This window comes from Aspergillus bombycis (assembly GCF_001792695.1).
Source record: "Aspergillus bombycis strain NRRL26010 chromosome Unknown contig00004, whole genome shotgun sequence".
Taxonomy (NCBI): domain Eukaryota; kingdom Fungi; phylum Ascomycota; class Eurotiomycetes; order Eurotiales; family Aspergillaceae; genus Aspergillus; species Aspergillus bombycis.
In genome coordinates this window covers 137,103-150,114 of record NW_019170006.1, presented here as the reverse complement: position 1 = coordinate 150,114, position 13,012 = coordinate 137,103, and the positions used below count along the sequence as shown (strand labels likewise).

General features: G+C 49.8%; 5 protein-coding genes across 5 annotated transcripts; 2 read left to right on the top strand and 3 right to left on the bottom strand.

The window, feature by feature from the left end:
- Positions 1–4,249, bottom strand: ABOM_001079 (uncharacterized protein; the record flags this gene model as incomplete). Its single annotated transcript, XM_022528209.1, has 4 exons — positions 1–900; positions 1,639–1,675; positions 1,742–1,935; positions 1,991–4,249. The coding sequence occupies 4 exons, from the start codon at positions 4,247–4,249 to the stop codon at positions 1–3; spliced, it is 3,390 nt and encodes a 1,129-aa protein (XP_022394062.1).
- Positions 4,250–5,137: 888 nt separating this feature from the next.
- On the top strand, positions 5,138–5,767 carry ABOM_001078 (PaaI family thioesterase; the record flags this gene model as incomplete). The annotated part of the gene is made up of 1 exon (XM_022528208.1): positions 5,138–5,767. The coding sequence occupies one exon, from the start codon at positions 5,138–5,140 to the stop codon at positions 5,765–5,767; it is 630 nt and encodes a 209-aa protein (XP_022394063.1).
- Positions 5,768–6,448: 681 nt separating this feature from the next.
- On the bottom strand, positions 6,449–7,810 carry ABOM_001077 (saccharopine dehydrogenase family protein; the record flags this gene model as incomplete). Its single annotated transcript, XM_022528207.1, has 1 exon — positions 6,449–7,810. The coding sequence occupies one exon, from the start codon at positions 7,808–7,810 to the stop codon at positions 6,449–6,451; it is 1,362 nt and encodes a 453-aa protein (XP_022394044.1).
- A 551-nt stretch (positions 7,811–8,361) lies between these two features.
- Positions 8,362–9,927, top strand: ABOM_001076 (NAD(P)/FAD-dependent oxidoreductase; the record flags this gene model as incomplete). Its single annotated transcript, XM_022528206.1, has 2 exons — positions 8,362–8,952; positions 9,022–9,927. The coding sequence occupies 2 exons, from the start codon at positions 8,362–8,364 to the stop codon at positions 9,925–9,927; spliced, it is 1,497 nt and encodes a 498-aa protein (XP_022394065.1).
- A 469-nt stretch (positions 9,928–10,396) lies between these two features.
- On the bottom strand, positions 10,397–11,932 carry ABOM_001075 (flavin-containing monooxygenase; the record flags this gene model as incomplete). The annotated part of the gene is made up of 2 exons (XM_022528205.1): positions 10,397–11,697; positions 11,764–11,932. The coding sequence occupies 2 exons, from the start codon at positions 11,930–11,932 to the stop codon at positions 10,397–10,399; spliced, it is 1,470 nt and encodes a 489-aa protein (XP_022394040.1).
- Between the last annotated feature and the right edge of the window lie 1,080 nt (positions 11,933–13,012).

Here is a 13,012-nt window from a genome sequence, read left to right as displayed (position 1 = left end):
CTATACAGGGGAATACCGCCTCATCGATCGGTCGACTTCATCCCAAATCTCATATTCTTTCTGGAAGCAAGGGATAGCAGAGTCGATCATTTCAATCCAGATCGGATCCATAGCAATCCGCTTAGCAGCGAAATACTCTCTCTCTGGAAGACTGTACCCAGCATCACCCCAGTCAACTATTCCCTCAATTTGCCCGTCCTTGATAATGATATTTCCTGGATGTAAGTCTCCGTGAGTCATAAGTCCCAGACTACTAGAACACTCTTTCGTAAAGGATAGGACCCTGTCCTTGAGCTCTTCCTCTTCTTCATACCAGATTCCGGGAGGCCTTGACAAACGGAGTGCCTCCACAACACCATGCCGGTATTGTTCGAAGGAATAGAAAGGTCCGTACTGTTTCGTAGACGTATAATCCCAGGGGTGCCTGAAGATGATGTCGCGGCACGGCCCGCCATTTACAGAGCCCAAGAACGAACTGGACAACTCACGCCATTCACAAATATAGGATTTGAGTTGGTACGCAATCCTCTGAAGCACTTCGCGAGGCATATCGTCCAAGCAAGATCCAAGGGATTTCCCCTCGATTTTGCCCATAAGGATAAACCCTATCTCGCCTATTGTGTAGGCAGTATAGACCTTCGGCACCGGCACCTTTGTTTTTGCGGCGACTAAGAGCAATGCTTCTGCTTCATCCATCTTGACCGCTCGGCCAACTTTCAGAACTGTGGATGCTGATATTTGTAAAATCTTGGTGCTGCGTATGCGACCGGGGGCTATATTTATCGCAGATTTGAGTTGCTCTATGGGAACTATGGTTCTGTTTTGTTCGCTGAGAGAATCCGTGAACACAATATCCGATCCATCGGTCATGATCTTGGCCAAAGACTGGACAAATGATTCCTGTGATTCATGTTAGACCAAGAACTCTGTATAGGCAACACTCACGAGCAACTGTGTTACTATAGGTGCATACCATGGTCGTAGATTTCTATAGAGGGACATGTGTTTCTAAAACTACGTATCCAAGAGGAAAAAAGGAAATGCAGAACCGGGGAAGACAGCAGGAAACAACATGTTAATACCACTACTGTATTGTTTTTCTGCGGAAACAGAATTTTTCTTTCCCGGAACAGAACTAGCTCAGGATCGCTTTCTTCTTAGTAATTAATTCCGGAGTAACTAGTTAACTATAGAACAAGATAGTAATATATATATTGAGTACTCCCTAAATATTAAATCAGTATACCGGAGTAGGTAGTCCGGGATTAATTTCAAAGTAATATATAATTACTCAGCTGCTCTTATAAAAGCGGCGGTATCTGTGTCGGGTAATCGGGCAGAACTCGCAGAAAAACAATCCAGTTATGTACATGTACTACTACTCGTACTAAGATACTTGTCGCATACTAGCGTATCAAGGAACACAGTTGAAGTATTTTTCCGTGGCAGCCCAACAGGACCAGCACCACGTGAGAGGAATCAACAAGTGCTTGTCGCCTTGGAAGTTCTTACTATTACCAGGAGAGCCGGCGAATACTTCTACACTCAGAATGCAATTTTAGTAAGTGATTCGATGCCTTGGCTTTACGAATGCTATGAGCATGGCGCCAACCCAATAGGACATCCACATAGTCCTACGTTTCCGGATATTCTTGGGTATATACCCCTCAACAGACTGTCGGATGTCATAACGTTTCCCGCGAAAGCCTTCGGGGCATAGAAATGCGCACAAAAGTCCTACTGTAAGGGCGTGTCTTCTCTGTTCGGAAACATCACGAGCGTCTTTTCCAGCGCCTGCAGTCCTTGCAAGCAGTGGTTCAGACCGTTTGTCAGCGTGTACACACTGCCTGTCTCCATCTTAGCCATCAAACGCTGGATCTCGTCCGCAAGTGTTTTGGCAGCCAGTGTATAGGCCTTAACAACAAGGGCCGGTTGCTGTGCAGCCAGGTCAGCTTCAGGGGTACGATGGTCACAAAAAGGTCGCACTCACCGGATGCGCAGCTATATCCTGGACGTTCGCCTTCAAGCCATGGTCCCCTTGGAGTCCGGGACTCGGCACTCTAATACTGAATGATGCTAGATAGGATATATTCATGGCACTTGCAAGCCTCTCCTCTTGGCGATACGCACTCGTTGATCGGAGAACCGTGTGAAGGCTATCTCCAGCTGGTAACGATTCCATGAGGTTTACCTCCAGTTCGCGGATAAGCTCATCGAACAGGAGAATCGCCAGGTCGCCATCGGTAGCACAGAAGAGAACCCTGCGTTGGACATCCGCTCGGGACGCTTGTAAGCTCATGATGGTTGTAGAGGTAATGGGACCAAAGGCTTCTCTCCATGAGTCAATGAGCACAGTTGTCGCATTATAGTGGCGCTGGAAGCTTTTTCCATCCCCCAAGCCCGTCAGTAGATCTTGTGATGCGATTGTCAGCAGCGCTAATGATCGCCACAGCAGCACAATAAGTGAGCCTGCACTGGTGACAGCGCGATCCACAACATCGCACGATGCGTTCTTAGACCACAGAGTAGATACATTGTGCTTTTTAGGTCGAGCACGCGTAAGAATAGAATCTTCAATCTCTTGCTCATGCCGTCTTGTCTTCAGTTCGTCCAAATTGCCCGGCTGCGCTGGGCCCCGCAAAGGTAATTTATTAATACTAGTGTCTTGAAGGTCGAGACTCGTTGGGTCCGTTCGCTCACGAGACATGACGACGGTGACCGAGTGAGACATCCAGAAGAACCACTCAATGGCACCAACCACCTCTAGGATGTATTGTCGAACTTCGGGCGAGAACGCTTGGACTATGTGTGACTTTCTCCTTCCAGTGCCGGCGCCTATCGCATTTGAAGACGAGAGGGGAGGACTCCTTTGCCTATTATTTTCCTGGAGATACACCCGCGCATTAGAACAGAGTGCTCGAAGACGCCGAGCCCCCTCGCGGTGTGCGTAAGCGATATCCTCCGCACACATTTCGCTCTGCTCCAGCCCGGTTGGTGGCAAAACTCCGCCAAAGAGAATGAGGGAGAGTGCCAGGCGAAAAGACCTAGTTGCTCCGATGTTCTTGAAGAGCATCTCTCTGGCTTTTTGCCATGTTGCAAAAGCAATATCTCTGGCCCACGAATGTGACTTGGCTGTTTCTCTCTGGTTGTTTTCTTGCACTGTGAATTGGGTGGCTATTGCGATAGCAACCCATTTGTATGTTTCATCAATAGCTTCATCTCGCATATTGCGAGATGTAGGGCCCTGCGAGAGCCCCGGGCGCTGGAAGAGTGCGTCCAGTAGTGATACAGCGAGGTAAAGATTAGGTGTCGCAGATGTTGAGTTCCATGTTGTCAGATTCATGTACCAGCAGTTGTTGATGCTCGATCGGGCGCGCTCCAGGTACGGAGATACATCGGCGCTGTTGCTCAACGGCGCCAGGGCGTCTATCCCTAGAGAATAGCAAGGAGGCATGCATCTCTCGGAGAGGCAGGTTGCGATCTGCATATCAACGACATCGATATATAAATACAAATGCTGCACGCATCGTTCCCGTGCTTCCAGCTGCTTCGCTTGGTCCCATTCAGCTCGGGGTAGCAACGTTAAACCTTGCACATGGGACACGTCCTCAGTTGGCCTCCATTGGGAATTGAGGGCTCTATTGGGTGCTGGAGACCTAGGGGGAGTCTCTGCTCGCCTCTGGGTGTGGCGGGAGGGTTTCCGGCTAGCTAACCAGGCTACCGTACATTCCATACTACGGAGGGAGCACATAGTACACGCAACTGTGGGCTTGTTGCCAGAGATTGCTACCCCCCTTGGAAGGTCGCATCCCCGTTTTGCCAGACGACATGGATCACACGAGTGGTTCTGTCGACGTATCCGCCGCCCTGTGCTCTGTTTTTGTGTAGTGGCGGAGTCTGGGTAGGGCTCCTGATGGTCAGGAACGGCAGGTGCCGTAGAGGTTCGATCATTGATTTGAAAATTTGAGTATGGATGGGTGGTACTGTCAGTATCAGTCTTTTGGTTTTGGTAGGAAGACTCCAGACTGTCTAACCAGCCTGGCTCTGGCTCTGTCCATCGTGGTAGCTGTTCCTTTTCACCTACATGGACGACAGAGCTCACGGATTGGCCTAGGTCTGAATCAGGGGGAGTCAGGCAAAACGGCAGTGAAAATTGGAGCTCATTGATCGGAGTCCAATTGCAGTCGTTGTTTGGGCCATGCGGTATTTGTGGGAATTGCATGTAGTCGTCTGGTGGAGAGAATGTCATTTTCTTGCTGTTGCGATTCCGACTGGACGAAGCTACATGACGGGACTATCGGTAGTGAGAAATCCTGAGATCCGTTCATTCCCTTCGAATGTACGAGTGGAGGAGAATGCGGAGGCCCATTAATATGCGACAAGAGAATCCGGGGGATAAATGGAGATCATCCGCAGGGGGCCCGCGGGTCCCGACCAACTCCTCCATCCATTTGAGTTTGGGATACGATATAGTTTTATGGATATTCCCTACGAGCTGACCATAAGGAATAGGACGAAAGTATGACTTTCATGTCCCAGCGACAATATACTGGTGTATCTGCAAGTTATGCTGGTAAACGCAGACCCCTTGGGGGCGTGACGTTTTTTATATCTTCTGGAACATGAGGCGAGATGATGTGAGAAAGGGACGCGCTCTGCACCGTGGATCATTGGTTATACTATCTTATCCAAGGCTAGATATAATCAATATATCCCAGTGGGGGGGGGGGGGATGTAAGTTTTCTATATCCTCTATTCCTCTGACGTAACGTACGAATTGCACATCATCTCGCGGCCCTGAGGCACCGAAGATCCGGAGACTCGATTCTCTTTGGATTTACTACTATGTCCCCCCCATGAGAAACAAGGTTGATTTGATGTCGATCAATCGAGGAACCGCGGGTCCGCTTCCATCCCGCATTGACCCATACTCTACCGGCATTTGCATAGCGAATAGCGCTGCAACGTGAACGAAAGGTAGGGCTCGATTTCGGTAGCCGCGGACACCGAGGCTCATTATTTGAGACTGGCCCTTGATACTGGGTGACATCAGAGCTATCGCCAATAATTATCCAAATCTGGTACTTCGCATTTGCTTTTGAAGGCATCAACTCACCCCAGCAATCAGACAAAGATCATGCCACACCGTCCATCTTCCAAGCGACATGCATTCTTCGAACCGAACTTGGAGATTTCCCCGCAGGACGTCGAGTGTTTTGCTTCCCTCCCATTTGCTGCACCCTATCTGAGCAGCCCACTGTACGAACCGGTTCCATTCGTCACCCGATATGATACAGAAGGCACCTCCAACAAGTTCTTCAGTAAGGTGATAAATACCGCTGATACAATCCTACACTTGCTGGCTCTGGCTCGAGTGCCAGACTCAAAGCCAAACCAGACTCCAGATCAACATGACGATAGTGCCCCAGATTTCGTGGTTTTCGTTTCTCTCGGCCCCGATCTGTGTGGATTCCAGGGTACAGTCCACGGTGGAGTCTTGGCTGCCCTGCTTGACGAAGCTTTAGGTTTGTGTGCTGAATCCACAGAGTTGGTTTCAAAGGGTCATACGCGGCTGTACACCGCTGGCCTTGAGATTTCGTATCGCTCTCCTGTGCATGCGCCGAGCGTCGCTATGATCAAAACATGGGTCACCAAGAGGCACGGCAGAAAGTGGTTCTTGGAAGCACAGATTCTTGACCAAGACGGCATGGTAAAGGCAGAGGCTAAGACGTTATATATCAGCTCGAGAATTGATGCTGGATTGTAGTTCCTTGGGCGCCACTTAGTGAAGGCTTGTGAGCTCATAGCAAGGAAGTATATTTCTGTTTGTGTTGAGTTTCGATTTGGGAAACAATAAGCCCGCTTCCTACCTGTATAATCTTAACAGCATCAGGCATTGTTGTTTAGCTTAGGTGCCTTGTAGCCAGCGTTGTCATTGTAGTCATACATGTGTTTAGTGGTCAAAATACCATTGTGAAAGAATCTCAAAAGTGCTAGTTTTCCATCCCCGAGAGTTGAAGGAATCTGTCTTTTTTAATTCTATACCAATCGCCTCTTGAACAACGTCCAGCTTGACACCTCGGCGCAAAGACATTCATGATATACAACAAGTCCCCGACCTGCAACATCATGTCTTCACAAATAAAATTAAATGTCAAAATTCGTGTTGAGAATATCTATATAACGGGAAATATATGTTTTGAATATAATTATACAACATCGTTATTCCTCCTAGGACAGATACAGGCATGTTTTACTATGACCTGAAGGAAAAATACATCTAAACGTAAAATGCACATAGGAAATGATCAACTTCATGAAATTTAAAGGCAAAGAACAGTCTGTATTCCTTACTTGAAGGGATACTAGCTTTGCTAATTCACCACCATGATCCTCTCCGTTAGCCTACGCAAAGCACGCCGAATCTACAGCCCAGTCACTAACCAAGCTACCCCTCAACTGACTCAACAATCTGATCCCGAGGGCAGCCAAGCCTCTCCATAGACTTGATGAACGTGTCCAGCTCAGCCCAGTCTTCTGGACATTGGACACCGGGCCGCTGCTGGGCCCCCAAATCCAGCACCATCAAGGCAAAAGCGGCACAAGATGCGCCAATGGAAGTCGCCATGCTCTCTCCCATGAATGAGTCTTTTGGGGCGACGGGCGTGCGTCTGGTGGCGACAGCAGGGTGTCCATTGCGGGTGCCAATGCCTCGAACGAGGATCCCTGAACGACGTGGCACTTGCTTGCCCCGTGCGGAATTTATCAAGAAGCTTAGAACCTCCCTTGATGTGCATTGCCCCTTGCGTACCTGATCAATCATCCCCCAGAGGACAAGGTTCCACGGTTTGAGGGCTGACATGCCGTGGGCAGCTAGCTGGTATAGCTGATTGAGTGTAATGTCACCGCCCCGAAACTGAGCGGTGATGGCACCGACTGTCTCCCCCAAGCTGATAGAGGACTTTTGCTGCATACCCTCGAGAAAGTCGACAGCTGCATCCATAGAAAGAGCTCCAGAGTGAACAGCGGCGCCCAGACCTCGTGCAAGGCCGTTGAATGGCGCGGGGCTGAGAGCGCCCAGGGTCCGAATTCGAGTCACGGCTGGGAGTCGGCGCGGCAAGGTAACCGGCTCGGGGTGGACGCTTTCATGGAAAAGAATGTTAGATCCAGCAATAACGGGGGCATAGGCTGTCTCGACCCAGTTCTCATGAACTGCGGCCTTTCCGTCGGCCCAGGTTAAACAAGGTCCCCCCGTGATATGCATCAGGTGCTCCAGGACCTCTCTGCCCAATTGACCGCCCTCTTCGCTTACGAGCCAGCAAATATCCAGACTCTCGACAGTATCAAGTTCTTTGGCGATATCAAGGGCGATAAGGTTGGTCATACCCGGGGATGAGCCGCAATTGATGTAGCATGGGACGCCCTCCCTCTTTGCCTGCTCGTGCACATCGAGTGACGCTTGCGTGCTGCTCACATCGTCGGAATAGTCCAGATAGGGGACCTTTGCGTCGATACAAGCCGTGAGGACAGGTTTTGAGGTTCGATAGTATGGCTGTGCCCCTTGAATCACGAGCGCAGCACCGGCAACGGTGCTTCGTAACTCATCCGGGTCAAAGAGGTTCACCTTTCGTATGGTGACATTCCTATCCGGAAGCTTGGCAGCAAATGTGCTTAGTGCAACCTCATCGGCGTCTGCGAGGACAACAGGCACGTCACTTGCTTGCACAAAAAGCCTGATGGCCTCTCTGCATATTGCGTCCGCTGCACCAATGAAGACGACTGGCTTAGAGCCGGTAGTATTGATTTGCATGCTGTGATAGGTTGGGTTTAATCTGGCGGATGTTTTACGTTCGAAGCATGCAATATGAATGACCAGTTATACTGGCTTGGTAGTGGAATGGTAGAGGCTGGCCTTTACCTTTATTCTTTCTACTTTACTTACGGAGATGATAATCTATATTGGGGCTTCTGTACCTGATTATGCCCTCAGGGCGGGCTTGTACCTGATTTGAAAAGACCTTGAAGACCTACCCGCGGCTCCGAGCTAACAGCATGGCAAAGATCTGGAGGATCATCCAGGATCGGCGAAGGCAAGATTCGGATCCGGGGGGGTCCGCGGGTTCCCGACGATAGAACTTAGGGTTTAATCCGTCGATCGAACGCTAGAGCTTCAATACATCAACTCCCACCCTTACTGGAAATCGGACGCAAATAGTTACCACAACAACTGTGAGAAGCTCATGGGTCGGCAATATAAAAGCAAGGCATATCGCTTTGCCTTGATTTCATAATGAGCTATCCATTGCAACACAGTATAACACAAATCACTTGCGCCTTATAACGAGGTCGCTCTCATACAAGATGGCAACAAATCAAATCCCACACGAACTCTTAGCTAAGTTGGCTGGTCAAATCGTCCAGGATCCCGGCATTCCAGTCGCAGCGCCAACTGTTTCAGCATGGCAAGAGCCAGCACATCCCATCGCGACTATCCAGTCCGACGATCTGCCGCAGCGCACTGACTTTGCCATCATCGGTTCTGGTATCACTGGTACCAGCGTTGCTAAAACAGTCCTTGAACATGGACTAGCACACGATAAGACGGTCACTATGTTTGAAGCTCGGTCTCTGACTACCGGGGCAACTAGTCGCAATGGGGGCTTCCTGCTAAGCCATGCTCCGCCGTTCTTCAAACGTTATGCCGAGACTTTTGGGACCGATGCTGCCAGACAAATTGCCCTATTCTGTGACCGCACACTGGAAAGCATCGTGGACATGGCTAAGGCTGAGAATCTTGATAAGGCAAGCCAGATCAGAGACGTCACGACTGTTGCTAGCTTCGAAGATGAGGAAGGGTTCGCCGATGTGACCGAATCTATTCGCATGTATGAAGAGGCTATTCCTGAAGCCAAAGGAAAATATACAATCATCAATAAGGAAACAGCAGAGAAGGTATATGCGCCCTGTGATGGATAACCAGGACCTACTTGCCGCAGGCGGTATGCTGATTGTTTTCAACAGGAGTATCATCTCAAGAAGTCTAGCGGTGCTCTTGTCGTTCATTCTCGGGTTTTCTGGCCATACAGACTGGTCACAAACCTTCTGCAGCGCCTTCTCCAACTTTACCCAGAGCGTTTTGCAATCGAGACCCAGACACCAGCAATCTCAATCATCATCGATGGGTCCGACAACGAATACCCCTACATATTGACAACTCCCAGGGGGACTGTGAGAGCCGCAAAGGTCTTCCACTGCACCAGTGGTTTTACAGGCCACCTTCTACCCAAGCTCAGGGGAGCGATCTTCCCTTGCCGACTCTCCATGACAACTCAGAAGCCGGGACCCCAGTGGGGGAATCGCCCCAACTCATGGCTCTTTCATTCAAAGCAATCATACGATGCCAGCACCACCTTAGTCGAGCAAGGCCTATACTGGATGCAGCAAAATGCAGAAACTGGTGATCTATTTGTTGGAGGCGACCTACAGAGGCTGGATGATTTTCTGTCCTCGGACGATTCTGTCATCAGCGCGGACTCCGCGAGAAACCTTACTGATTTGCTCCCTAAGAGGCTCTTCAAGGAAGGCTGGACCAACCCCATCACGAATACGATAATGACCTCCGCCACTGCCCTTCATAGAATCTGGTCTGGAATCCTCAGCATGACCGCTGATCAAGTCCCGATTGTGGGGAGTGTGCCGACAAGTGTCAGCGGTAGAAAGGTTGAAGGAGGAGAGTGGATTGCGGCCGGCTTCAATGGATACGGCATGTCGCAGTGTTGGTTATGTGGCGAGGCTATTGCTCGTATGGCGATGGGAGAGCCAAAACCAGAGTGGCTCCCGGATGTCTACTTGAGTACTGAGAAGCGTCTTGGAGACGAGGTGTCCATGGGCCCAGACGCGGCTTTGGCGTCCTTCTTTGCGAGGTAATCCAAGATCATAGATGCTGGCATGCAGGTCCCAGCCTAGTGGACTTGTATTTAGAACCGAGTCGTGAGTACTACATTAGCTATATCCATAGTACCAATTTGAACGTAACTTCCACTGCCACTTTTACTGAGTATTTGAGGTCCTCCTTGCTACGTAGCCAAACCAGTATGGGCAATTCTATGCACGGCAGCTGGCATTTTCGAAGCATAACAACCTGACATTGTGCAATTAGTTTTCACATAGACCATCTCTATTACCATTTTCCTGGTTTCGACAAGTTAAAATGAGTATCAAGACCTTAGGTGATCGAACAATGACCAAGATGCATATCTCAGATCACGGTGCATCTCCTGCTCAGATATACACAGAATGATATGGCACAACAGGTTCTACACATCAAGCATACTAGTCTACAACAAATGAATTCCCAGACTTGGACAAATTCCAGTTCTCTTCCCTGACACATGCTCTACTCTGACCATTCCAATCCCGTACGTATATCTCCCCACCACGCCCGCACAAGGTCCTTCCAATAGTACGACCGAGGAGCCCACTGAGGCCTGTCACCAACTTTCGGAAACGCCGAATGCCCCCTCCTGACATACGTAGCGTTCAGGTTCAGAAACGGCAGTTCCTGCATCTCGTTCCGTTCTTCATCACTACAGCGAGGAGACACGATGTTCAACCGCTCCTCCCGCATTTGCGTCAATATCCGACAGCTAAGCTGCGCAGTTGCATCAGCACCCAACGTCCAGCTAGCATCGACATATCCCAGAGCAAACATCACGTTCGGCAGCCTATCGACCATACTGCATTTCCACATGTAATGGTCCGGAACCGAAAACGGGACTCCGTCCACCATGATCTGGATCCCTCCCGCAATCTTCATCTTCAGTCCGGTGGCCGTGACGATGATATCGGCTTTCAATTCGGCGCCGGATTGCAGCTGAACGCTCCTCGCCGTCACCGACTCGATCACACCCGTTGCCACGCTACCGTTCCCATTCCGGAGGCATTCGAAAAAGTCACCGTCGGGGCACATGCACATCCGTTGTTCCCAGGGATTGTATCTAGGTGTGAAATGAGGGTCCAAAGGAACCTCCCGGGGGAGTTCCCTGCGGGTGATGTCCAGACATAGCCGCTTCGCGAGGCTAGGGAACCAACGACAAAAAGTCACCAGGACGAGCGGCACAATAATCCATTTGAATCGGATCAGGCTGGCTGCTACCTGTGCGGAGCAGATCCATCGAATCAGTTTCTCGGTGGTGTCTTCCCTTGGAACAGATAGGACATAACCAGGGGAACGTTGCAACATCGTCACACTGGCCGCTTTCTCAGCCAGTGACGGCAGCAAGGTGATGGCCGTAGCACCGGAGCCGATGATGACGACGTCCTTGTTGGTGTAATCAAGGTCGGAGGGCCAAAACTGCGGGTGAATCACTGTTCCTTGGAATCGCTTGATCCCGGGAATTTCGGTCTCCAGCGGCTCATGATAGTCATAGTAGCCAGTGGCCATCATGATGAACCGCGTGCGTAGAGTCACGGTGGCCGCATCGTCTGTGGATGCATGAACCGTCCAGGCCTTCCTACAAGTCGACCAATCCATTCTATCCACCCGATGCCGGAACTTGATCTTCCGGTCGATTCCTTCCTGCTCGGCTGACTCTTGGAGATACTCACGGATCAACGAGCCGTGCGCGATTGAGTGCTTCTGGGTCCAGGGACGCCATGCAAACCCAAACGTGAACAAATCCGAGTCGGACCGAATCCCTGCATGGTCTTAGACACGATTCACTCCACCAAATGCTTGCTCGATCAGGGAGGCGTGCCTCCTACCTGGATATTGGAACAAACTCCACGTTCCACCAATTTCATGCCGTTCCTCAAGAATGCAATAGGTCAAGTCCGGATGACTTTCCTGCAGTCTGTACGCAAAATTGATTCCAGAGATGCCAGCACCGATAATGATAACATCGTAATCGAGGTGGTCGCTTCGTTCGGGCATGTTTGAGGAAGGAGGGGTGTATACTATGGGCCGTGGCTGAGTTTGGGTAGTAGTGGTAGCGTTTAGCATCAAATTCATCCTGGTAACTGATATATTCATGCAATTTCCCAGGCCTAGTTTTATCCCCACTGGCCTTTGTCCGCGGATTACGGTGTATCATACGTCTTGCCACTACAAATGCCTGTGAACCCTACGTCTCGCTCAGTGCCGCCGGACCCGCGGATCCGACAGCTTAGGGTTTCTTTCTCCAGGCCTGTCTCAAGCCTAACTGCTATGCAAGATCTGCGATTTGTCGTCTGAATTAAGTTGGTGTCGGAACCGCTACGGAGCCGTGTGTCAAAGTACCCACTATAGAACCACCCGTCCGGGGTGTCGGCTTTATAGCTCTTGCTTATTACCTATCCTGCTGCGTTTGAAGTGCGTTAATATGGCCAGCTGAAGACTAGTAGTTTGCATGTGTCCACATAAACCATTACTATATCTAGTATAAAACATTATTGAAGGATCTGTGAATACCCTACCCTGTTTTCCAATTAGCTTTGCCGCTTCAGCAGGGTATCCTGATGTCTTATACTAATCACCACTCACTCGCCTTATGGTTCTAGTAATACCATTGTACTCCGTATACGAATTCTTCCGTTATGATTTTCTTGTAACTTCCTCTTCCTTTTTGAATTCTACAGTCTATATTCTATAGTTCCTCGGCCATAGCTAGACAGCTACCGGGAAACTATGAATCATGATCGTAAAGCGTTGCCCACACTGATACTGAGGATAAGTAACTTGTCCAGTGTGGTAAGTCACCAGAATAGCTAGGTTGCATAGATTCACTTCCCAATTAGTTTCGTGAGTACTATATGGATCTCGGACTGTGCGAGACTACTTGAGCTCTGTATAGCTATACGGGGGCCTGGTATGTTCTGCTGTGGACAGAATGCGCGCAAGGGTCGTCTAAATACATTCAAGTCAAATCAACAGACCTGGATGTGGACTACACCCCTCAACCTTTCTCTCGGTTTATGAGTGTTCGTAAGACCAGAAGCACAGAGGTGCATTTACATCCTGGATTAAAGTGTATCA